Source organism: Cnephaeus nilssonii (assembly GCF_951640355.1).
Source record: "Cnephaeus nilssonii genome assembly, chromosome: 2".
Taxonomy (NCBI): Eukaryota; Metazoa; Chordata; class Mammalia; order Chiroptera; family Vespertilionidae; genus Cnephaeus; species Cnephaeus nilssonii.
In genome coordinates, this window is record NC_137073.1 from 113,296,256 (window position 1) to 113,322,729 (window position 26,474).

Consider the following 26,474-nt stretch of genomic DNA (forward strand, 5'->3'; position numbering starts at 1 on the left):
GTGGACTCAAATACTCCTCTTTCGTAGCAGGATGTTGCTGAGTAATTAAGCTGCTGCTCTGGTGTCTAAAACTTAAGACTGTTGAGCCCGGTGGGCGTGGCTCAGTGGTGGAGCGTGAACCTATCAACCAGGAGGTGACACTTCTGTTCAGTCAGGGCACGTGCCCGGGTTGTGGGCTTGATCCCCAGTAGGGGGCGTGCAGGAGGCAGCCGGTCAGTGATTCTCTCTCATCATTGATGTTTCTATCTCTCCCCCTCTCCATTCCTCTCTGAAATCAATAAAGGATATATATTGTTAATTAGACTATCGCATAGACTCTTCTGTCCGTTCTTCGAGGTGAGAAATGTTGGGTGAGGTGAGGGCTCTGCAGGGAAATCTAGTCTCTAGAGGAGAAGCTGCACGGGAAGTGAAACTAACGTGGGGGAAGGTGAGCCCGGCCCCTGACCTCCACATCCTGCTTCCGGCTGTGAGCAGGGCTGCTCTGTAGTCTTTGCCAAAGACCCCCGTGTACAAACAATACATGTAACGCCATTGAGATCTGCCTCTGCTCCCGCATAGCATGGAAGTTGTTAGGGCATAGAAGGTGCTCAACAAATGTGAGTTTTTGCTCTGGTTTTAATACCACTTCCTTCTTTTTAAAAAAAAATATATTTTTATTGATTTCAGAGAGGAAGGGAAAGGGAGAGAGACATCAATGATGAGAAAGAATCATTGATCGGCTGCCTTCCACACGCCCCACGCTGGGGATCGAGCCTGCAACCCGGGCATGTGCCCTGACCAGGAATCGAACCTTGACCTCCTGGTTCATTGGTCGATGCTCAACCACTGAGCCACACCGGCCGGGCACCACTTCCTTCTTTAGAGTTGGGCTGACCAAGGGGATGGCCACGCCGCCCGTGGCTACCAGCACTGGAAATGTTCCGTGTCCGTATTGACATGTGCTCCAAGGAGGAAGTACACGGTGAATGTCAAAGACTTGATGTGGGAAAACTAGAATGTCAGGTAGCTCATGGATGATGCTCATTCGGATTGCGTGCTAGTTTTGATACACGGAGCTAAGTAAATATGCTGAAGTTAATTTCACGTGTGGCTCTCTGTTTTATTCATGTGGCCACTAGAAAATTAAACACGTGGCTGACACGGGGGCTTGTGTTATGTGCCTATTGCTCAGCTCTGCTCAGAGGCTCCCAGGGTGCGGGGCCAGATAGCGCCTTACAGGCCCCGCCGGGCGCCCTGAGGAGCAGAGAGGAGGGAAGAAGCCCAGTTGATAGTTGAACAAATAGGACGAGTCACTCGTGAGAAATGGACATCGAGGGGGTTTCTCCACGGCGCTGCGGTCAGTGTTCTCTGTCAGAAGCGTCAGCTGCCGTCTCGTAGCTGACGGAAAGAATTCCCGTTCGCAGGCTGCTGGTCGGCTCGCCGTGGAGTGGCTTTCCGGACAACCGCATGGGAGACGTGTACCGATGTCCTCTCCACCTGCCCACGGCCGCGTGTGAGAAGCTCAATCTGCAAGGTGAGCTGAGGATGGCCACGCGGTTTTTCACAGCGAGCAGGGCCTGCTGTCACACACGATGGAAAAGGACAAAACCGGTCACGGTTCTGTCTTAAAGGACTGCCGACAGCTTCCCTTGCCTTTCTCTTCTCGGTTGTATTGGCCCACTTGTAGCCAAATTTCCGACAGAGTGAAGACCTGGTTTACTGAGACGCGTGGGAACGGGCTGCCCCCTGGACCAGCCGCCCCCAGACGGGAGCCGGATCCCACCCGCGTTCAGGAGCATTTTCCTGATAATTTACAGAAATCTAAGGCTGCCCAAACCCCTCTCTCTCCCCAAAATACACCCCATGAAGTACAGAGATGTCAGTCCTAAGGCTGATTCAGGGGTGCTGTGTCTGAATGACTCCATTCTGATAGAAACATTCACGACTTGGGGTGGTCTGGACTGGCTGGGATGGCTGTTTGAAGTACCCTCATCTCAGATGCTTTCTATTAATGCACGGAGTCACTGACAGTTACTGGAAGCCTGAATGAGTCATGCTTCCGCCCAGCACTTCCCCAGGCAAGTCACACGTTGCTCACTCCCTTCATCGTCATCAGTCCAAAGAGCCAGCACCCAGGGGTCACGGAGCCCCCAGGAACCAAGGCGTGGCACGGCCAGCGGGGCTCAGTACTTGAGCATCGACCCAGGACCCAGGAGGTCGCTGGTTTGGTTCCCGCTCAGGGTACAGGCTCCGGCTGCGGGCCCGATCCCCAGTGCGGGGCGTGCAGGAGGCAGCCGATCCATGATTCCCTCTCATCATGGATGTTTCTGTCTCTCGCTCCCTCTCCCTTCTTCTCTGACATCAATAAAAGCACATTTTAAAAAAAGGAGCCGTGGATTAGGGAAACACGTGCTGTGGAAATCGAGGGAAGGGAGCGATTCAAACCAGTGGCGAAGGCTTAGAGACGAGGGTGGCCGTTTCTGACCCATCTCTGTCTCCCTGCACCCTTTCTGGATCTAGCAGGCGCTCAGTGACCCTGTTTTCAGTGACATGGGGTGAGTGCCCATAGGGCCCTTGGCTGGGGTGGAGGGCCATCTAGATCCCTGCTCTCCAGACATCTGCAACCCCCCCCCCCCCCCAGCGCAGATACGTGTAAATGTAAAACTTCTAAAAATAAAACATATCCTGGGGGTGAGTGCTCGGAAGTTTTATTCTATCAGCCCAAGGTTTCATATTCCCTCTAGCTTTCAAACACTCACCTCTAAGGTATACATTTTATTTAAAAAAAATTATATATATGTACTGACGTATCGTCTTCCTCAATAAAAATAACCAATTTAAAAAAATAAAGCCACACGCACCGGAGCTCTGCTGTTTCTCTCTGCGGAGGCCATGAGACTCCCCCGGCGGGAGCACAACCAGCCGTGCGGAAGGGAGGGCGCAGGTTACCAGGGCTCAGGAGCACGTGGAGGTGAGCAGGGTCAGGGAGAGAAAGAGCACGCCATTTCCAGAGGTGCGTGGCGAGCAGGATTAGGGAAACAGACTTTCTGGCCCGGAGGAGACAGTGCTGTTCGCAGGGAGAGTGGAGGGAGGCGGTCAGAGGCGGGGACTGTCAGTCAAGGGCAGAGTGGAGCGGGTGGAACCCTCCCTGGTCCCTGGGCACTGACTCCCTCCTCCAAGAAACAAGGACAGGAGTTCCTGCAGGGCCTCCGGGGAGTCCGAGAGGCTGCGCTGCAGTTCAGGCCTGACGTCTGCAGAGATGCGTTATGTGACCGGCTAGTCTCGGCTCTCCTTCTGAAGTCAGCTCACTGTTGCTTAAAGCCAGATTCGACTACATGGCATTCTTTTTAAAAATATGTATTTTTAATGATTTCAGAGAGGAAGAGAGAGAGAGAGAGAGAGAATTGATCGGCTGCCTCCTGCATGCCCCACACTGGGGATTGAGCCTGCAACCCGGGCATGTGCCCTGACCGGGAATCGAACCGTGACCTCCTGGTTCCTAGGTCGATGCTCAACCTCTGAGCCACGCCGGCCGGGCCATATGGTCATTCTTCACGATGCTCTAGGATATTTTCTTTCTGGTGCGGAAGAAGCATGAGGTGGCGTGTCCGTGGCCTTGGGAAGAGCAGGGCTGGCAAACTGGAGCCCAAAGCTGTGCTTTGCGTGGCCAGCGCTGCTTTCAGACTGTTCAATGGAAAGGCTCTCGGGTTCGCCACCTCCAGGCCCCCCGACAGCGCACTCTGCAGCCCGCAGGTGAGAGCTGCCGCCGCTGAGGCCGCTCAAGCCCGCGCTGGGCGCGCAGATGGCACGCGACAGTGACACTGAGCTCAACGCTAGAGAAGCGGGCGCCGCGGGCTGGCTAACAGCCGAGCTCCTCCAGTTACAGAAACGCGGCAACCTAACCGCGCTCTCCCCTTCCCTTGGCAGCGTCCGTGAGCATCCCCAACGTGACGGAGATAAAAAGCAACATGAGCCTCGGCCTGACGCTCAGCAGGGACGCGGGCACCGGAGGGTTCCTCGTGAGTGTTCCCTCCTCACCCCCCATCCTCAACCCCCATCCTTCCCCGGGCGCGTGCGGTCTGCCCTCACCACCCCTCCGGGAAGCAGACCTGGGGGTTCACTGTGAGCGCGTGCTTTCTGCCGAGTCATGCTGTGTGGCTGACCCCCCAAGGAGCTTCCTGTGGGTGCGCAGGCTTCTGAAGATCCTCGGCACAACCATTGCCCAGAATGTTCTGGAAAGGGGGCGTAGAGGAGCCTGGTCTCTGTTGATAACAGCAGACGCCGGGGCTCCCCCCTGCGGGACCCCAGGCAGGTGCTGCTGGTTGTGAAAGTAGGTCTCAGCGGGAAGGCACTCCTGCTGTCATTTCCGCTGACCTCGCTCAGCTGGTGCCCGTGCGGGCGGGGCCCGGTCTGGCTTCTCACTTCCCGTCGGTGTTTCCTCGCATTGCTTCCTGGACCACAGCCAGAGAGGAGGCCTTGCTGAGCAAGGCTCTGGGCCCGGGGCTGTTCATGCCGAGCACATCCAAGTGCACTGTGCGTGACGTGAGGGGTTGCCGGAGACACGTAGAGAACGCGGGGCCTTTCTGAGAGAGGGAAGAATTTCTCAGCTCAGAACTAAGCCAAGAAACAACATGGGAAATGGTTGAAACGATTGGGCTGTATAAAACATGAAAACCATTGCACCACAGAAAGAGATGAAAGGCAAATAAAAACGCAGCTGTGTTTCACATTCGCACCAGCCCTTACAGGTGTATCCGCGTTGTATTTCCTGTTAGAAGAGTCTTACCTTTACCTTAGTTTTACCTGTGACCTGCTAACCTACAAGCCTAAGTGTACAACTGGCTTCTGAAAATTGAGTCGATTTGAGCATTGTCATTCTACTTTCACCAGTAGACGTTAGTATTTAGACAGACTTTGTACCCCTAAGGCAGTGGTCGGCAAACCGCGACTCGCGAGCCACATGTGGCTCTTTGGCCCCTTGAGTGTAGCTCTTCCACAAAATACCACGTGCGGGTGCGCACGTACAGTGCGATTGAAGGAGTACCCTAATTAAGTTAATAACAATGTACCTACCTATATAGTTTAAGTTTAAAAAATTTGGCTCTCAAAAGAAATTTCAATCGTTGTACTGTTGATATTTGGCTCTGTGGACTAATGAGTTTGCCGACCACTGGCCTAAGGGAATCAGGTTTTGCTTATAATATGTGTTGCATCAATGCGTGGATGAATGTTGCAATGGATCGCCATGCTTTCTGATATTTTAAAGTCCTTATAATCGATCACCTTCACTTTTTTTTTTGCTTCTTTGTTTTTAAAGTTGAATAAATTCAGAAAGAGAAATATACTGAGACATGGGGATTACGGAATGTGCTTCAAAAGTTTTTAACCTGTAACTTCAGATGGAGTGAAGTGAAGTTGCAAGATAATTTGAGAGATTAATTTAGCCATGTGTCAAGAGAGGGAGGGAGGGAGGCAGGGAGGGAGGCAGGGAGGGAAGAAGAGAGAGAGAGGTGTGGGAGAGAGAAAAAAAGAAGAAGGAAAAAAAGCCAGTTTTCTTTACATACCTAAGAGATCAAAAATTTAAGATACTCTCAGGACTTATGTGGAAAAGACAGACAATCATCACATTTTTTTTGAGCCTTCTTAAATTCTGGGCTTAAAGCAGGAATAGTTCTGGCATTGACAATTGGCACATTTGAATTTCAACTTCTTAGTGCTGTTTTCCTTTGCTTTAAATTTTTTTTGGATACTTCATGAGTTATTATTTTTCAAGATGATTAGAAAAATCCAACTTGGGGATGGGGATCTAGGAATTAATGATTGGTATCTGTTATTTAGTAAATTACCTAAGGTATCCATTATGATTTTTCCTGTAATTGGCAAAATGAACCCATTTTATAGGGAAAACCAACCTTGTTCTCTGAGCATGAAAAATGACCACAGCTGCTGCCTGCTCCCAACAATTAAACTGGGTCAAATGAATTTCCTTTTATTCTTCCAACTAGAGGCCCGGTGCATGAAATTCATGCACGGGGGAGGGTGTGTGTGTGTGTGTGTGTGTGTGTCCCTCAGCCGAGCCTGCACCCTCTCCAATCTGGGATCCCTCTCACAATCCAGAACTAATCACCCCCTAACCACTCCCCTGCCAGTCTGATCGATGCCTGATTGCTCCCCTGCCAGCCCGATTGCCTCTAACTGTCCTCCCCTGCAGGCTTGGTTGCCCCTAACTGCCCTCCCCTGCCAGTCCAAATGCCCCTAACTGCCCTCCCCTGCCAGCCTGGTCACCCCTAACTGCCCTCCCCTGCCAGCCTGGTTGCCCCCAACTGCCCTCCCCTGCAGGCCTGGTCGCCCCCAACTGCCCTCCCTTGCAGGCCTGGTCACCCCCAACTGCCCTCCTCTGCCGGCCTGGTCACCCCTAACTGCCCTCCCCTGAAGGCCTGATTGCCCCCAACTGCCCTCCATTACAGGCCTGGTCCCTCCCAACTGCCCTCCCCTGCTGGCCTGATTGCCCACAACTGCCCTCTCCTGCCTGCCAGCCATCTTATGGTGGCCATCTTGTGTCCACATGGGGGCGGCCATCTTTGACCACATGGGGCGGCCATCTTGTGTGTTGGAGTGGTGGTCAATTTGCATATTACCTCTTTATTATATAGGATGGCTTTTTGCAAGACCACACTTTTTGGTTCAGTTTTAATGATTGGTCCACAGCTTAATGGTGAGCTTTGTAGCTTCTTTATTAAGATCTTGACTGGACGTCCCTTCCCCGCTGTTTTCCATCTAATGATTTCCATAATATCTGAGCGAGCATTTCCCGTGTGACTGACTCGGGAGGGCCTGGCACTCAGGGCTGGCTGGCGGGAGGTTGGGGGTTGGGCTGATGGGGGGACTCAGGGTGGAGCCCGGGGTGTGGGCATGAAGGCCCAGCCAGCCTGGTGACCACAGGTTTGGGGGAGTGGACATGGGCCCCAACGTCCTCAGAGAACTGAACAGAGGCAGCCCATGAACCTCGTCTGCGGTTGTTTAGCAGAGTGGTTTTTGAAACTGTGGATTTTCACATGAAATTCCTCCTCTCTGACTCTCCTTGAGAATGTGGGTGGCCTGGCTGTCCCTGGGCGGAGCCGGGGTGTCCTGCCCCTGCGTGCGGGGTGACCTCCTCACACACCTTGGCCTCTGCCCCTGGCCCGAGCTCTCCTCTAGTTCCCTGCGGGGCCCTGGGGATGTGCGTTTGTGGTTTCTGCTGATACTCCACATGGAGGGGACAGGAGGAGCCCGCGTTCAGGAAAGACCAGGATAGGATGCTGCTGACAGCTCCCCCTCTTGCTGCTGGCCCAGCGCTGTTCTGGGTGTTTCATTCCTACAGACCCGTGTAACCTTCACAACGACCTTCAAACAGGCGCCATGGTCGTCTTCACTTTGCATGTGAAGCTTTGCGCTCACGTTCCTCCCGGGTGTCCCCTGGGATGGAAGCACCCCTTTCCTCTAGTTTGGTGGGTGACCTTGATGGGTGCCAGTGCCCGCCTCCCGAAGCCTGCCCTTGGGCACAGCTCCTCCCTGCCGCTCCCTCCCTCCTGTCTGCCCTTCGCCCTGCCACCCAGGCATTTTCTAAAATATGTTCTTTATTGTTGATAGTATCACAGATATCTCCCATTTTCTCTCCCTCCTTCCAGTTCCTACCCCCAACCCCCAGAGGAACAGAGACGGGCTTGGGTCTCACGGATGGAGAGGTGGAGGTCTGATGGGTTCCGTGTTCTGTCACTGTTCTCGTTTTTTTTAGACATGCGGCCCCCTGTGGGCTCAGCAGTGCGGAAGTCAGTATTACACGACTGGGGTTTGTTCCAACGTCAGCCCCGACTTCCAGCTCCTGGGCAGCTTCTCGCCGGCGGTGCAGAGTGAGTGAAGCGTGCGCGGCGGGTCCGGGTGGTGCTGTCCATTAAAGGCAGGGAAACGTGTTAGCACCCCAACCCCTCCGCTCTAGGTCACCGCTTCATTTTTAGTGACTTTAGAAATTGTTTCTCCTCTTCCCCTGTGTAGCCTGCACTTCCTTCATAGACGTGGTGGTTGTGTGCGATGAGTCAAACAGTATCTATCCCTGGGTGGCGGTAAAGAACTTTCTGGAAAAATTTGTGCAAGGCCTGGATATAGGCCCCTCAAAGACACAGGTATGGACGTCAATAACACATACATTCACCCACAGCTTTCTTCTTGAGAAAACGGTGTTAGGTGTGAAGTCTTCCTCTTTGCCTTTGCCAGATCCCCAGGTGACTGCATTCAGTGCTGACCTGGAGAGTGAAATGCAGCTTGTGCTGCGTTGAGTTGTTCTGCGCATCACTTCGCCCACTGCTGGTCTTGGAGCTGGGATTCTGTTTCTGACATAGCGTCACGCATGGGTCTAGCACCGTGGTCGGCAAACTGCGGCTCGCAAGCCACATGCGGCTCTTTGGCCCTTTGAGTGTTGCTCTTCCATAAAATGCCACGGCCTGGGCGAGTCTATTTTGAAGAAGTGGCATTAGAAGAAGCTTAAGTTTAAAAAATGTGGTTCTCAAAAGAAATTTCAATTGTTGTACTGTTGATATTTGGCTCTGTTGACTAATGAGTTTGCCGACCACTGGTCTAGCATTTTAATCCTCCTTAGTTGCTTACTTTTTCCATCCTCTAACTCATAAATTTATTCATATACTAGAGGCCTGGTGCACGAAATTCGTGCACGGGGGTCCCTCAGCCCAACCTGCACCCTCTACAATCCAGGAGCTCTCAGGGGGTGTCCTACTGATGGCTTAGGCCCATGTCCCCATGGTTCTCTGCTCTCTGCGGGGCCTGGAGGTTTCCCTGCAGCCATGGAGATGAAGCCCCCATGCCCTGCTGTCGCTCTCAGCCTGCCGCCACCATGTGCCATGTGAAGGAAGCCCCAATGCCCTGCAGTGTGCTCTGTCTGCCGGGCCTGGGGGCTTCCCAGACACGGACACACTAAGGAAGCCCCCATGCCCTGTTGTCCAGGCTCTGTCTGCGGGGCTTGGGGGTGTTGCCACCGCCACTGCCCACTAAGGAAGCCCCCAAGCCCTGCTGTCTGGGCTCTGTCTGCCATGTCTGGGGACTTCCCTGCCACTGCCCCACTAAGGAAGCCGCCATGCCCGGCTTTGCAGGGCCTGGCGGCTTCCCGGCTGTCGAGATCAGGAAGCCACCATGCCCTGCTCTGCTGGCACTGGAGTCTTCCCGATTGCCTCGGCGACCATCGGGAAGACGCCATGCCCTGCTCCTCCGCCGGCTCCGTGTGCGCAGAGCCTGGCGTCTTCCCGATCTCCGCAGCGACAGGCCCTGCTCCTCCGCCAGCTCCTGGTGGCTTCCTGATCACCGCGGCGACAGGCCCTGCTCCTCTGCTGGCTCCGTGTGCGCAGAGCCTGGCGTCTTCCCGATTGCTGCAGCGACCATCGGGAAGACGCCATGCCCTGCTCCTCCGCCGGCTTCGTGTGTGCAGGGCCTGGCGTCTTCCCGATCGCTGCAGCGACCATCGGGAAGACTCCATGCCCTGCTCCTCCGCCGGCTCCGTGTGCGCAGGGCCTGGCGGCTTCCCGCTGCCGCAGCACTAAGGAAGCAACCATGCCCTGCTCTCAGTGCTCTGTTTGCTGGTGGGACAGGCCAGACACTCCAGCAGCGGGGCTGAGGGGACTGGGCGCCGCCATCTTGTGGGTATGGGGGCCACCATTTTGTCATGGAGTGATGCCTGATTTGCATATTACTCTATTATTAGATAGGATTTTAAAATCAGATATGTATATTTTCTTTACACCTACTTGGACTGATAATGACTTTCTTATCTTTTTTACTCCTTGTTGCTAAACAGTTATTTTTGAATTCTGGGATTTTTATAAATAAGTCTGTAGACAGCATAATTCCACTTTCTATTATTTTGTAGTCTTTTATTATGTTTCATCTCGTCTTTTATCTAGTATCCCCCCCCTTCCTACACAGGACGGGCCTCTACGCTAGCGTGGCGTAGTTCTCCGTGCTTTAAGGCAGCGGTCGCCAGCCGGAGGTCTGCGGACCCTGGTGGCCCGTGAGTTCCGAAAGGCTGGCGACCGCTGCTGTGAGGGTCTTGGATTTGCTTTTCCGTCTTCTGGGGACAGGCAGCCGGACTCGGGAGCAAAGCTTCCTGCCTCTGTAAAAGGGAATAGACTTACTTTTAAAGTTCTGGGGATTTTTCTTTCTTCCTTCCCTGTTAGCTCTGCCCCTCGGGGGGCGTTCTGGTTGTAGCAGCCCATGGACCGCTGTCAACGGGGCCAGCTCCCGGCGTCCTGGAAGTCTTGTTACCCCACATCTCCGTACATCTCCTCCTCAGCTCTCCCCGTTCTCACCCGGAAGTTCAGGGCCGTGTCCTGTCTTCTCAGATTGGACTCCCCGTTATTCTGGGTCCTTTCCTCTCTCTCAGGTCTTACAAAACCTAAAACCAGTGGTCGGTGATGTATTTTCTCCACCTCGTGAAAGTGCTGATGGAACGGAGCCATCCAGGCCCCGCCCCTTCACCTTCCTGACACAGGACAGTGTCTCAGAGCCCCTGGGCCAGCGGCCTCTCACCCCACTTCCTGCCCCGGGAGCCCCAGGCATCCAGGGTGATTGCGGTGCTGAGAACAAGGACAGTAAAAGAAGTGAAAAGCAGTGTTTGAGCCTCTTGACCTAAAGCAAGCGTGGGGAACCTTTTTTCTGCCAAGGGCCATTTGGATGTTTATAACATCGTTCTGGAGCCATACAAAATTATCAACTTAAAAATCAGCCTGCTCTATTTGGTCAAACATTTAATTAACTCACCCCTAAGGCCTTGGCTGGGCCAGACCAAATGCAGGCATGTGGGCCGGACGTTCCCCACCCCGGAGCTAAAGGGTGAGGGTGACGTCTGCTGAGAAGTTGTTCTGTCTCAGCTCTCAGGTCAGACTCTCAAAGGGCGTTTCTCTGAAGCCCAGAGACCCCAGGCCACACCCACAGGTGAGGTCTCAGACCCGAAATGCCGTGAGAGGAAACCCCGCACAGTAACACTCTCGGGGTGACTGCATCGACTATGAGCAGTGACCACTTGTCTCGAACACTTCTTCTTATTATTATTAAATGTATTTTTTATTGATTTCAGAGAGGAAGGGGGAGGGAGGGAGAGATAGAAACATCCATGATGAGAGAGAATCATTGATTGGCTGCCTTCTACATGCCCCCCACTGGGGATCTAGCCCACAACCCAGGCTCAATGTGCCCTTGACTGGAATCGAACCTGGGACCCTTTAGTCCGCAGTCCGACGCTCTATCTGCAGAGCCAAACCAGCCAGGGCTTGAACGCTTCTTCTTTGCTCATTATATACTTCTCCTGAGTTGATGAGATGTCCTCTCCCACCCACAGCTGTTCACAGTTATTTACATATTGGCATCCATCATGAATTAAAGTGTTTATATCACTTATATCTTTCTGGTATGAACTTTTATTATAATACTTATCCACATTAAAATACTGTAGGGCAGTGCTTAAACATTTACAGCTATTCCTCCTGAGGACCAAATCGTACACAATAGCACATCGTCTTGCTTGTCGATCAGTGCTGTTGCTCTACGCGCACAGCAAGCGTGTCAAACTCAAAGGCTACCACGGGCCAAATAAGCAAGGTTTAAGTGTATGTGGGCCGCAAAAAAAACCCAAAAGCTTCCATTTCCATAGAAACGTAGGTTTATTGCGATAGAGACATGCTGAAGACAAAGGGCTGAAATAAATGAGTCATTGTTAACATAAAATAGAAAATTTTAATAAGAATTAATATTTTTTCTTAAACATTAACTTACCAGACACTGAGTAACGCAAACAAACCTATTTTTCTTGTTGTCTGAAAGAGAAATATTTCCTGTTGCGCACACCAACCAAGTCAGTCCAATACTAATGTCGTGGTCATCGGCTGCTAAAATATTTGCCGCTGGTATTAGTGGAGAGAAATGGTGCGCCTGCGCGTAAGGCATGTGCGAGAAATGAATGCAACACGATTATAGTAATCAGTCATTACTGATTGAACATTGTAGTTTGTTATTAATAATTATGTATAACAGGATAGTGTAAAAATTAAGTTACAAAATTTTTATTAAAGTGTTTCTTATATACCGTTATATTGGCTGGGCCGCAAAAATATTGGTTGTGGGCCGCATGCGGCCGTGAGTTTGACACGCTTGACGTACAGCCTCCAACAGAGGAGTCATTTCCCTGGAAGAAAAGTAACCGGTCTTACAAACAAAGATGAAAATGACTCCGTTAAGCTATCAGCCCACATCTAAGTGCACGTTGGGTTTTTATCCTATTGGCCACATAGAAATGACTTCTAACTTAATGACAAGCGTTTGCGAACGTCTGCTCTCCTGCAGGTGGGGCTCATTCAGTATGCCAACGAGCCCAGAGTTGTGTTCAACCTGAACACCTTTAAAAGCAAAGCTGAGATGATCGCGGCGACATCCAGGACGGTCCAGAACGGCGGGGACCTCACCAACACGTTCAAAGCCATTCAGTACGCAAGGTGAGCCGCCGCACCCATCGTGCTTGTGAGGGAGGAAAGACAGAGAGGCAGTAACCGGCTCTCCCACGCTGCTCAGGGGTCACCGGGAGGGAGAGTTGACGTGCTCCGTCACGTACTGCGTGGAGAAGCCGGAGGAAAGGCCTGCCCGCGCCCGGCCAGGGTTCCGCGGTCAGGGTCCCCTCCAGCTACAGGCCGCGTGCCCTGACCGGTGTCCGCCCAACGGGAGAGACAAGCCGAGTCCCCAGGTCCTGCTCACAGGGGTTGCAAGTCTAAGGACAGGGCCCGTTGGAACGCCCTCACGGGTAGTGAGCCTTCCGTTTGCTCTGCCACAGAGACCGAGCTTACACGGCGGCTGCTGGGGGACGGCCAGGCGCCACCAAGGTCATGGTGGTTGTCACCGACGGCGAGTCGCACGACGGCTCCATGCTGAGCGCCGTGATCGCGCAGTGTAACGAGGACAACATCCTGCGGTTCGGCATCGCGGTGAGGCATTCCTGCCCTGTCGGGGGGCGGGGAGGGGGGTAATACTCCTCTACATCATCACCTCCCTAGACCACCTCCTCATGGCCCCTGACACTTTACACAAAAAGAGATGTTTACCGTTTTTGCTTTTTTATAAAAAATATTTTTTATTGATGTCAGAGACCAAGAGAGAGGGAGAGAGAGAGAGAAACATCAATGATGAGAAAATCATGGATTGGCTGCCTCCTGCACACCCCCCACTGGGGATCGAACCTGCAACCCGGGCCTGTGCCCTGACTGGGAATGGAGCCGCGTCCTCCTGGTTCCTAGGTCGATGCTCACCCACTGAGCCCCACCGCTGAGCACTTTCTGCTCCCGCTGGTTGGGTCCTGTGGGTGTGGGGTGTGGGTTACTCCTCCGGGGGGCCTGCTCTGCCAGAAGTCGCCTGGCCCTGGGGTGCGAATAGGGAGACAGAAGCACCTCAGTTCCGACCTTTGCCCCTCTCCCTCTGCTCCCAAGGTCCTCGGGTACTTAAACAGAAATGCCCTCGACACGAAAAACCTAATAAAAGAAATCAAAGCGATCGCCAGTGCCCCCACCGAGAGGTACTTCTTCAACGTGTCCGACGAAGCCGCGCTGCTGGAGAAGGCGGGCACCATCGGAGAGCACATCTTCAGCATCGAAGGTAGCGCTCCTCCCCGGCCTCCTCCCAGCCTCCTCCCAGCCTCCTCCCCGGCCTCCTCCCAGCCCTCGCCGATTCTCCATCCCATCACCCCAGCCTCCTCCCAGCCCTCTCCGATTCTTCATCCCATCACCCCAGCCTCCTCCCAGCCCTCTCCGATTCTCCATCCCATCACCCCAGCCTCCTCCCAGCCCTCTCCGATTCTCCATCCCATCACCCCAGCCTCCTCCCAGCCCTCTCCGATTCTCCATCCCATCACCCCAGCCTCCTCCCAGCCCTCGCTGATTCTTCATCCCATCACCCCAGCCTCCTCCCAGCCCTCGCTGATTCTTCATCCCATCACCGCATCCACACGTGCTGCAAGGTGGACGCGCATGCCTTGTGGGAAGAGAACTCTGACAAATCAGCGAGAAAAAGACGCAAAGGACATGACTAAGTCATTTCTAAAAGATAAAACACACATGGCCAGTAAACATAAGAAAATAGTCCCAATGTCAGTAATTATTTAAAAATCTGAATTGCAGCCCTGTTACTTTATGTTCAGGAGATAACAGACTAGTCACGTTTAATCCTGGAGCGATTATGGAAAAGCGGAGACGCTCAGCTTATTGATAACACGGATAACATTTCCAGGGCAATTCAGTGATAGCTATAAAATTGTAAATAGTTTTACCTTTTTGCACAGTAAATAGTTTTCGTAATTGTAAGAGTTTTACTTTTTTACACTGTTATAGTTTCTGAAATTCTTGAATGTGTTTACTAAAACATGTATACTTTTAAAATTAGAAAAATTTAGTGTGGATTCCCATGTCTGTTGGAATACTTTTTTAGTGATTTCGCCACTCTGCCAGCCCTATATTTTTTATTGAACATTAGAACATTGTGTGAGTGTGTGTGTGTGTGTGTGCACGTGCGCATGCGTGTACATGTATGATTGAAAATTTCATTTAAAATGATTGACGGTGATATAATTCCTGACACTGTCCTTTCCCAGGCACCGTGCAAGGCGGAGATAACTTCCAGATGCAGATGTCCCAAGTGGGGTTCAGCGCGGATTACTCTCCTGAACACGTGTGTATATCAGATGCCAGCCACGCGGCCCCTGCGCTTACCCCACGCGCACGGCGCCTTGTGCATCAGCAGGTCCTGTTCCTGGTCACAGCGCTGAGTTTCTTGGCGTTGCTGACTGGCCACCTAAACACACCGGTTCATCATGCCTCCCCTCCCTGCTTTCCGGGTTTTTTGTTGCTGCTGTTGTTCATCCTCACTCGTGGACATGTTTCCATTGATTTCAGAGAGAGTGGAGAGAGAGGGGAAGACAGAGAGAGACATCGATGTGAGAGAGACACATGGATGGGTTGCCTCCTGCACGAGCCCTGACCAGGGTCCGGGCCGGGGAGGAGCCTGCAACTGAGGTACGTGCCCTTGACCAGAATCGAACCCGGGACCCTTCAGTTTACAGAGTCGCTTGTCTCCTCTGCCCTCCCCCCACCAGTGCTGACCTGTGGCAACCTATGTGGGATCCACTGTCACAGCTACGGCAGCTTTTGTGCCTGTGCTATTTCCAAGTAGATGGGACAGGAGAGACATGATGGAGGAACATTTGAGAAGGAGTCAAGAGGAAAGCTGAAAATAGAAGGGTCTGGATAGGGCCTCCCACGACGGGGTGGGGGGGACAGTGTTAGCAGTGCCCAGTGGCCCTGACCTCCTTCCGCTGTCAGCATCGTTCCCCACCTCTCAGCTCCTCATACCCAACCGTGAGCTTCTCTCATGAATCCTGAGGTGAGAGGTTCCCGCTGACTGTTCGGCGTTTGCAGATGGGGGCCTTTGAGTGGAAATTTGAATATGGCTACGTGCTCCCTGATTCTAGCTCCTTAGAAAGATTGATCCATATCATCTCATACTCAGGAGAGCCCGAGGTAGCTTAGCCCATGGGGGCTTGCCCTCCAGCACAAGTATGTTCAAACGACTCGGAGCTATGTCAACCTGTGTGTACAATCTCACTTCACCGTGCTGAGTTCCCCCCCAAACCTGGACAGTTTCTCTCCACGCTGGGCCTACGCTGAGCCCTCCCGCGTTAGAGGTGACGTGCGTTGACCCTGCCTTTCCCCTGGTTTAGGACGTCCTCATGCTGGGTGCAGTCGGGGCTTATGACTGGAGCGGGACCGTTGTTCAGCAGACGGCCAGCGGACACCTGATCTTCTCCAAACAAGCCTTCGACCAAATCCTGCAAGACAGAAACCACAGCTCCTACTTAGGTGAGGCAGGCACGCCTGCCCTTATGTTTACCTCCCAGTGTGCATGCCCCCTTTCTGCCAACCAGGCCTTCGCCATAACTGCTGAGGACGCCTGTATTGCACCTGCCAGTCTCCCGGCTGTCCAGTGGTTGTTACTCCTGTGACAGTTATTTCTCCAAAGTGGACATAGTTCCTAGGAGCCAGTGCAGCAAGTGAGAGATGATAAAATGGGAGCGCTCAGCCTGTTTTTCCTGGAATGCGCAGCCATGGATGTTGAACACTTACTGCGGGCTAATCCCTGAGCTGCCGACTCTGTATCGACGCGGACGTTGAAGCCCTCCCAACAACCCCCGAGCGAGGCTTAGGGTCCCCCTGTACCTTTAGAGCCAAGGAGGTGCGTGGTGTGCCTGCAGGTGAACAACACAGTGAGAGGCAGATCCAGAATTCGAAGCGGGGACTGACCCCAAAGCCCGTGTTCCTCCCGCTCTGCAGCATTTCCTTAAAAAAACCACGTATTTTTATTGATTTCAGAGAGGAAGAGAGAGAGACATCAATGAAGAGAGAGAATCACTGGCCGGCTGCCTCCTGCATGCCCCCGCGGGGGATTGAGCCTGCAACCCAGCACCCTTCAGTCCGCAGGCCAATGCTCTACCCACCGAGCCGAGCCGGCGAGGGCGGCAGCAGTACCGTTGAAATCCATCCAGTGACTCCCTGAAGGAAGTTGTTGAGGGCCAGGTTCATGAGTGGCTGATGGGGACAGCCAGAATCTCGGGTCAGCTTCACGGGTAGATGTCCACTACGCGGGGCAGTGCTGCTGGTCAGAGGGCAGGAGCAGGTCACCGTGGACACAGGAAGATGAGCCCTGAGTGACAGGCTCAGGACGGAGAAAGGGCTCCGCCACGCCCCCAGTTCCGCAAGCCTGTGAGGCCCAGCCGGTCCGTGGTCCCCACCGTCTCCTTCTCTCCCAGGTTACTCGGTGGCCGCCATCTCTACCGGAAAAGGAGTCCACTTTGTCGCGGGCGCCCCTCGGGCGAATTACACGGGCCAGATAGTGCTATACAGTGTTAATGAGAATGGCAACGTCACGGTGATTCAGGCTCACAGAGGCGACCAGGTAAAGTCCATCGCTCAGCAGGTGAAATTAATTTCAGGGACAGCTGGGGCGGGGGGAGTGGGGGGTCGGGGGGGGGGAGTGGAAATGACCCTTTATTGACCGCCTACCCCCGGGCTGGCTCTGGCGTCGGCCTTTACTTGAATATTCCTGAAATCTTCCCGACAATCCTGAGACTGGCCGGGTCCTTGGACAGGTTCCTGAGAGATTGACTCTCTTTCTAGGTCACAGCTTTCATGGGGCTGAGCTGTCATTCAGACCCTGTCCTGGGGGCGCTGCAGAGCCGTGCTGTTTGGCTTCTTCCCACTCCATTTTTTTTCCATATTTTTTTAAAATATATATTTTTTATTGATTTCAGAGAGGAAGGGAGAGGGAGAGAGAGATAGATACATTGATGATGAGAGAGAATCATTGACCAGCTGCCTCCTGCATGCCCCACACTGGGGATTGAGCCCACAACCTGGGCATGTGCCCTTGACCGGAATTAAACTGGGACCTCCTGGTTCATAGGTCGTTGCTCAAGCACTGAGCCACGCCAGCTGGACCCCACTCCATATTTTTGACTCCCAGATTGGTAAGGCCGTGATGACAGCACCTAACCGCCGCTTGGAGGCGACCCCGCTGGGAGCCGAGGATTCGGAGAGATAGTGACAGGGAGTGGCTGCTGTGGCTGCGACTCGCTGGGAGGAGAGCAGCTCTCCTTCCCTCTCTCCTCTGACGGGGGACCGTCCCGGGTCAGAAACGGCATGACTGTCCCAGTGGTGCCCACAGGGCCCAGGTCAGCTGGGAGATCCTGTGTCCTCACTGGGCATCTCTGACCTCGGGGGAGGCACGTAGTTGAGATGAGATCACGGCTCTCCGATAGCCAGCGGAAGTGCTGTCCCCCGAGGCGGAGAAAAGACTCCCCACAGGCTCCCCTTCTCAGGGTTCGGTCTGATCCCACTGTCAGCTTCCCAGGAGAAGCCTCCCCGGGTCTTCTACCTCCTTGACCCAAACCAGCCAAGGTCACTTCCTTTCCCTCCTCCCTACTTCTTTTGAAAAGGTGCTTTTATTTTGAGAAAAACAAAACAATGAAAGTGCAATGAAAGGAATCGTTCCTTTTTATTTCCAAATCCTTCCGAGGTATACACAGCGACATGTGTTGAGCAATGGTTGGATGAAATGAACATTCAAATCCCCAGCCGCTCTCACTTCACGTTCTCTCGCCCTCACCCTCCGGGCCCCGTCTCTCCAGCCATCCCTCCTCTGTCCCCTCCTCTCCACTTGGAAACTCCTTGGCGGCTCTTAAGATGCAGTTCATACAACACTCATCTTCCTAAGCCGCCCTGGCTCCCAGCACTCACTCACAATATTTGGCACTCTCCTGCGTTATAACATATTTTCCATGGAAGCACAGCATTTGTTCCACCTCTCTCCTCTCCTCCCCCTTTCTTCGTAACACACCCTTATACCTTCTAAGTGTGGTCTTTGACCCCTAGCAGCAGACACACCTGGCGTGTTTATAAAAATGCTGTCTTCTGGGCCACTTCCTAGGCATGGCCTCCGCATCTCTGGAAATGGGCCCCAGGAATCTGTAGTTTTAAAGGTGTTTTCTTGGTGATTTGGGGGCACCCTGCACTTGAGCTGATGACACAGGCTGAGAGAAGGGGCTGTGTCATCCATCTTTATGTCCCTGGCACCTCACAGGTAGTAAGCACTCACTCTTAGTTGTCGAATGAGTAAATAAAAGTCCAGCGTCACACGAGGCGTGTGGAGTCCCAGGAATCCTAAGGTGATCTGCTTCCTTGCTCCAGATCGGCTCTTATTTTGGAAGCGTGCTCTGCTCCGTGGATGTGGACAAGGACGGCGTGACAGACGTGCTCCTGGTGGGTGCGCCCATGTTCATGAACGACCTGAAGAAAGAGGAGGGGAAAGTCTACCTGTTCACCATCACAAAGGTACCACATGGTGACGCGGACTTAGTTTCATGTGGATTAGTACTGGTTAGTAAAAGGTAGCCTGCCTTTTTGCATTTGATGAAAGAAAGTCTATTATTGAATGACTAGAGGCCCATTGCACGAAGATTTGTGCAATAGGCCTTTCTTCCCCTGGCTGCCGGCACTGGTTTTCCTCCGGCACCCGGGACCCAGGCCATCGCTCCAGCCAGAGACTTCAGTCTTCGCTCCAGCCAGAGCGCTGCTTCTGTAGCTCCCTCCGCCCCCCGCCCTCCCCCTCATAGCAGGCATCCTGCCCCGCCCGGCCACTCTGCACCTGCATGCGTACTGCCCAGGGGCCGCCGCCATCTTTGTTGGGTTAATTTGCATACCCACTCCTGATTGGCTGGTGGGTGTTGTGAAGAGACAGTCAATTTGCATATTTATCTTTTATTAGTGTAGATGATTTTCATGTACATATGTTTCTGTTTCATTATTTGGAGGTTGTCACCGTTCAGTTATCATTTTTAAAATCACATTAACCTAGAACCTGACCTAGAGCTTCCTGTGCACTGACATTTTCCATGAAATCTTCGCATGGATGTTCTCTTACGCAGGAAGTGGTAAATGCACATTGTTCTTAAACACACACAAACACCTGTGTATTTACCGTGTCTTACCCAGTTATTCTTCTCTGCTGTAAAGAGATCACAATAACTGCTCAACACTGTCTTGTGGACGTTTTACAGTGAAATAGGCAAATGGTCCCAGGCCCCTGGAAACCTCCGGGTAACCCTGGATGCTTTGCACATCAGCCGTCAGGAAATTCCATTGCTTAGTGTAACGTTTAGGTATACGTCCAACTCCGGGACTTTCCAGTCCTTGCACATCAAACGTAGCACGCGCCAACATGGAAAATCCGTCTTTCCAGCTGGTGGGCTGAACTCTCTAAAGCTATGCACATAAGTACAGGGCCATAGAAACTCAGATGACCACAGGGGGGGGGGTGGGCAAGGGACGCTGACATTAGCATAGTATTATGTTTAGCTGTTGTGATATTTTGTCCTCCCTTATGTATTCAAATTAATGCAAAAATTAGCCCTTCAACAGAGCAAGTAAGACAATTCTAAAGCACACGAAGAATGCATAATTGAGCATTCAATCAGGAAAGGGCAGAGCCACGTGGTTGAAGGTTTGCAGATCCCAGATTCGTAACTGTTTCTTGCTGGCCAGCTTTTCTGCATGGCTGCAGGGGAGACGAGTTGGTGACATGCAGAGTTGGTGACATGCAGAGTTGGTGACATGCAGATTTCTAGACGAGTGTGGCGAGGGGGAAGTAGCACGGCCTGGTTTCCGGTGAGGAGCGTGGCTCTCTCGTGAGGTCACGGGACATCCCCATTCTTGATTTCAAAATCTGAAGAAATGACCGCGTCTTTTACAAGGAAAGGTCTTTTCTTTGGGCGGAACTGTTTAGTGTTTCTTATACTGGGATATGAATGATCTCGCTTTTCACTTTCTGTACCATGAAAATTATGCCACGGTTCAGTAATCTTTCCGTAACGGTCTAAATTAAGATCTTGCATTTTATTTTGTCTCCACCTTAATTTTATTCAAAATATCAATAAGTTGCCACCAAAAATTTTTAAATCAAAGGCATAGAAGCAGGGGAAGATACCAACATGAAGGAAAAGAGGAGACAGGAGTGGGTGCCTTTATGTAGGTTGCTGCTGAAGAGAATTGCCTCCTCGCACCTTGCCTTATGAGCAGATTCCTATGACCTTGCTTACGAAATTCTTATTTATAATTCTCACCATAACTGGAGGATTTTGAATTCTGGGTTTCCAACCCTCTCCACTTACCAGCTTGCAAGTGGGTGTGGCCATCGCTGGCTGTGAATTGAAATTGTGAGGCTGCAAGGTCTGCGTTACTCACCCCTCTTCCCTTCTCAAGGGCATTTTGAACTGGCACCAGTTTCTGGAAGGCCCCGAGGGCGTGGAAAACGCGCGGTTCGGCTCCGCCATCGCCGCCCTCTCGGACGTCAACATGGACGGCTTCAATGACGTGATCGTGGGGTCGCCTCTGGAGCATCAGAACGCAGGGGCCGTGTACATCTACAACGGCCACGGGGGCACCGTCCGCACCAAGTTCTCCCAGGTAACCTGGCGTCCACGGTGATGTGTTCACGGGGGCATCATCGTGCCCGGCTGGAGCGTAGCCTGGGGACCATCCACGCCACCCTCTCCTCTCGGAACTATTCACTCCTTCAGTGAATGTTGAGTGAGCTGCCACAGCATGCCAGGGCTGTCCTGACTGCGGGATGTCGCAAAGAAAGGACAGACAAAATTCTGCTCTTCGTGGAGGGGACAGGGGAATATAAGAAAAATGCGATGAACTGTTCCAGGTAGTAGTAAATGATAAGGAATTTTTTTAGTGAAATAGGGAATGAATTTTTAGGGATGCGGGTGACCCAGGAGGCCTCGCTGGGAAGGCAGCTTGGAGTAGAGAGCTGGGATGTGAGGGAGGGTGGGAATTGGGACCTGAACTTGCGTCAGCTCCTGCCCCGGCCACCGATCCTTCCCTGCTTGGTGCTGGTTTGTGGTTTTATGGGAAAAGATTCATGCTGTTTCTCTGATGAAAGTGTGGCTGCAAGAATGAAAAAGCAATCAGGTAAGATGAGATGGAAAGTGAATGGTGTTTTAGGGAGAAGAAGGCCACCTGGGAAGAGGCTGTGTGGAGACTGTGACGGGGCCGTGTACAAGATGCCTTTTTCCATTCCAGTTGCCGTGCCCTATAATTGCATGTCAAACGTACCCTTTCAGAAAATCCTGGGATCCGACGGAGCCTTCCGGAGCCGGCTCCAGTACTTCGGGAGGTCCTTGGACGGCTTTGGAGACCTGAATGGGGATTCCATCACCGATGTGTCCATTGGCGCCTTTGGACAAGTTGTCCAGCTCTGGTGAGTGAGCGAGGCAGACACAGAGCAGCCAATGAAGCAGGGCCGGCATGTAGAGCAGATTGCTCCGCGGGGCCTGCAGAAGGGCCGCGTGCTGATCTAGATCTCCCTGGTGGTCCTCGGAGGGGCCGCGTGCTGACCTAGATCTCCCTGGTGGTCCTCGGAGGGGCCGCATGCTGACCTAGATCTCCCTGGTGGTCCTCGGAGGGGCCGCATGTTGACCTAGATCTCCCTGGTGGTCCTCGGAGGGGCCGCGTGCTGATCTAGATCTCCCTGGTGGTCCTCGGAGGGGCCGCGTGCTGACCTAGATGTCCCTGGTGGTCCTCGGAGGGGCCGTGTGCTGACCTAGATCTCCCTGGTGGTCCTCGGAGGGGCCGCGTGCTGATCTAGATCTCCCTGGTGGTCCTCGGAGGGGCCGCGTGCTGACCTAGATCTCCCTGGTGGTCCTCGGAGGGGCCACGTCCATTATCTAAGAATCTAGGGCACTGGTTTTTGTAAAGGAAGGACTGCCTTCCCTGGTGGGAGAGAAAAACATTTGCTTCCCATTAGAATCCAGCGCCTCTTCTCTGTGGTGAGCAGAGGGCATGGAAATGGTCTCCAGGGTGTTTTGAAAGATTGTCTCCAAAGAGCCCTCGCTGGCTCCCAGGGAGGAAGCTTCATGAGATGCCCTAAGCATACTGGGCGCTCAGACCGCAGGGCAGCTCTGCGTGTGGTTAAGAGGCTCCTTTTAGAAGTATTAGTCATGAACTGGAAGCCATTGTGTCGGTTTAGTGGCCCCTCATTGAACCAGTGGGCGCTGAAGAGCAGGAACAATAAGAGATTCAAGCGCCATGCGGTTCAAGGACAAAAATAAATGTATGGGGCTGATGAGGGAATGGAACCAGAAAGAAATTGAGAATTTCATCAAGAGTTCCCAAGAAGATACAGTTCAACCATTCATTCACTTGTTTCTGTTGGAAATTGTGCTTTAAATGTCCAAATACATCAGGAACAGAAAAGCTACACATTGATGTTGTGCTGTTTCTGAGTTTAATGGCACTATGTACAGTATCTCACTCGTGCTTTCGAAAAACAAGATGAATTGTCTTAATGAAATCTTTATGTGGAAAAATAAGACTGAAGGATCATATTTAAGATGTTAAAAATAAGAAAATATATCGACTGAATAAAATCAGTTAAAACCAGTTAAGAGTAACATACCATTGGAAAAATACAAGGAGTGATAACATAATTATATGACTAATTTTTAAAAATATATTTTTATTGATTTCAGAGAGGAAGGGAGAGGGAGAGAGAGAGATAGAAACATCAATGATGATAGAGAATCATCGATTGGCTGCCTCCTGCACACCCCCCACTGGGGACTGATCCTGCAACCCGGGCATGTACCCAGACCGGAAATTGAACCATGACCTCCTTGTTCATAGGTCAACACCCAACCACTGAGCAACACTGGCTGGGCTACAGGACTGATTTTTTCCCCCAATATATTTTTTTTATGGATTTCAGAGAGGAAGGGAGGGAGAGAGAGAGAGAAACATCAATGACAAGAATTACTGCACACCCCCTACTGGGGATGGAGCCTGCAACCCAGGCATGTGTCCTTGACCGGAATGGAACCAAGGACCCTTCAGTCTGCAGGCTGACACTCTATCCACTGAGCCACACCAGCTAGGACTATATGACTGGTTTTTAAACAGTCAGCAATTACACCTCAGTGAACTTGACTGTGCCCGTCTTGGCGGGCAGCCTCCCCGGAGGGCCATATCCCTGCTCTGCGAGGACACGCTCTGCAGTGCGGTCAGTGATGGCCAGACCTTTTCCTCGGAAGATGAATCGATTCTTCAGAGCAGGCCGGACACCCGAAGTCCATTACTGACACTCAGCCAGAGTGGGCTGGTGCCACTTTCCCTTGGTGCTGAGACGGGCTTGTCTGGGCGACTTCCTGAGAATAAGTTTCAAAAAACAAGTTTCCCAAACCCCCGAAATCAGTGCCCTGTCTCCTGGGAGAAATGCTCAGCTTCTCCAAGAGGCGGACTCACCGAAAGCCCCCTCCTGGGCTGCCCGGGCGCCGAGGGTGGTGGCCACGCTGCCTCTGCGATGAGGCTTCTGTGACTGCCCGTCAGGGGCCGGGAGAGGCATGACTCGTTATCGACACCTTCTCAATGGACTCCAGTCCTGACAAGGGAAGGAAAGGTTTTCTGTATCTTCTCGTGGTGCTTTGAGGGACAGGGAGCCTGTGGATTTCTTCTGGCTGCTTTGTCAGTGGGCACGGTGTGCCCAAGAGGTCACATGATGGCGTGCAAATCCCACCGCCCAGGGGCCGAGGAGACCAGGGCCTCTAACTGCCCACCTGCTGTGGTTTCTCCCAACTGTGACTCGGCACACTGGCCCGTTACCGGCATCCTCGTGCCTCAGACGTCTGCGTGATAAGCGGACATGGCCTGTGTCCACCCCCTTCACAGGAGTGGCATAGGAGCAACGAGGCGGTGCGTGTGGGAAAGGCCCTCAGGTGCCAAAGGGCGGAGGCAGGCCGAGTCTGCAGCCCCTGCCTGGGGCGGCCTCCTCCCCAGTTCCCGGCATCAGGCTAATGGCCAGCATCGTGGTCACACGCCATGCTGTACGGAACCGCTGCCAGTCACCGAGGCAACAGGAAGCCGCCACAAGCACACACCTCAGCCTGCCACCCCCCCTGCCACCCCGTCTCCCCTGTCTTTACGAGAAAAATGCATGGCACTGCGTCCAGCTGGACCAGGACCGCGGGCCCCTCTGCGGAGCCCGCAGACTCGGCCCGTGCCCACGCGTGCACTGATTAAACCACACCGTTAAAGGGCACTGTGCTGGTGCCACGGTCCCACACAGGAAACGGCGTCCCTGCGCCAGCTCAGAGCGTCCCACCTGAGTGCTGCCAGCTGCTCAGATGGAGCGGGATGGGGGGGGGGGGGGATTGGACCCTCCAGGCACTGGTCCCCTGTGAAGTTAGCACACCTGTACTTGGCCGTCTGTCCATCGGTCTGTCCGCACTGTGTCTTTCAGGTCGCAGAGCATTGCTGATGTGTCTGTAGACGCTGCGTTCACACCAGAAAAAATCATCTTGTTCAACAAGAATGCGGAGATCCGCCTCAAACTCTGCCTGAGGGCGAAGTTCAGACCCGCCACGCCCAGCAGCCGCGTGGGTGAGTGGAGCGGGGTCATGTGGACGGAGCGGTGTGCTTCCGGGATGCCAGTCCTGAGTGTAACTCGGGCTTCGAGTTTGTGGACCCACAGAAATCGGGTTTCACTCGCACACGTTTCACTGCCACGCGCTGAGGGGCTGGGATGTGCCAAGGCGGGAGGCGTGGCGTAGGGCTTCCTTCAGCATCTCCGGGAGGTGACCGGGCTGTAATCTCTACGACACGGTCACAGGCTCTCCCCACTCTGTCCTCCGAGTGTCTGCCGCCCGAGTCCCCCATCACCTCGGCTCGCAGTCACCCTGGGCCCTCCCGCAGGAACTGAGGGCTCGGCACGCCGGCCAGGCCACGATCCACGCAGAGCTGTTCAGTACCAGAACCAAGATGCTTCCTGCTCTCGAGGCATTAATAAGCATGGATTCATGAGGAGAGACACACGAATGTATCATTTATGCCCAGTGTTTTCAATCTGCAAAGTGAATGCAGAGAAGGGGTATGAGTCTGAGATGGGTTCTACCAGCGGAGACGGTGGCTTACACCCTGGGCACATGCCAGCAGAAATTGTCACCGTCTCCTGGATGGGCCAGGTCACCTTCCAGGGCCTGGCCAAGGTCCACGTCCTCTCGCTCGTGTTTTCTACCCACCACACCTCCCCTCCCCTCCCCTGCCGCAGCGGCTCAGCAGCTGGCTTCGCCCGCGGTTAAGTGACTTCTTTCCTTTGCTGCTGTTTCAGTGTTTGGCCCTAAACGTTAGAAACGGGTCGTCCTGTGGGTGTCTTGTTAAGTGTAAACAAATAGACTAACGTAATCAGACAGCTTGGTTTGAATCCGAAGTCCGCTGTTCATAGCTGCATGACTTTAGGCAACTTGTTCAACCTCTTAGAACCTCCATTTCCTCATCTATAGAGCCGATAACACCAACCCGGGAAAAACGAAATGAAAAACCAGTGTGGCAAAAACTGATGCCAATAGCCAGTGTCTAAACTGTCGGAACCTTCAACCAAGTCTGCTGACCGCCTGGCCAAAATCGAGAGAGATGATACTATTCATAGCACCAACTGCCTTATTTGGGGTTACTCCTTCTTATTGTGTTACTTTCAATATTTTAAAAGTTGACTTGACTTTCAAAGACATCAATTATACAGCTTACCTTTAAAATATCTATTAGAAATATTGTATAACTTTTCTTGCTCCAATGACTTCAGGAGGTTAACAAAGATGGATGAAATATAAGAGAATCTAATGAACTAAAAAGAAGCGGTAAAAAGAATGCAAAGGAACAGCAATGCTCAGCTGTGGGCACTCAATAACTGTCTTTCCTTGTTGCATCATCGTGTTACGAATGATGCTTGGAAACCAAAGTGTGAGGGAGTAAGTTGGCCAATCCCACTCAGAGATTTCCCGGGGCACGCCCACTTTCCTTCCCCCGTGTCCAGCCACG

At 52.8% G+C, this 26,474-nt stretch overlaps 1 protein-coding gene across 1 annotated transcript in view; it reads left to right on the forward strand.

Annotated features, from left to right (window-relative positions):
* The window catches only part of ITGA2 (integrin subunit alpha 2), a 69,372-nt gene that overhangs the window by 22,977 nt on the left and 19,921 nt on the right, over positions 1–26,474 (forward strand). Inside the window, exons 3-16 of the mRNA XM_079798227.1 lie at positions 1,404–1,513; positions 3,907–3,998; positions 7,754–7,868; positions 8,011–8,138; positions 12,358–12,506; positions 12,839–12,989; positions 13,488–13,653; positions 14,645–14,721; positions 15,770–15,908; positions 16,856–17,001; positions 18,792–18,935; positions 20,862–21,065; positions 21,731–21,867; positions 24,901–25,040. Coding sequence (XP_079654353.1) covers positions 1,404–1,513; positions 3,907–3,998; positions 7,754–7,868; positions 8,011–8,138; positions 12,358–12,506; positions 12,839–12,989; positions 13,488–13,653; positions 14,645–14,721; positions 15,770–15,908; positions 16,856–17,001; positions 18,792–18,935; positions 20,862–21,065; positions 21,731–21,867; positions 24,901–25,040 — 1,898 coding nt within the window. The remainder of the gene's footprint in view (positions 1–1,403; positions 1,514–3,906; positions 3,999–7,753; positions 7,869–8,010; positions 8,139–12,357; positions 12,507–12,838; positions 12,990–13,487; positions 13,654–14,644; positions 14,722–15,769; positions 15,909–16,855; positions 17,002–18,791; positions 18,936–20,861; positions 21,066–21,730; positions 21,868–24,900; positions 25,041–26,474) is intronic.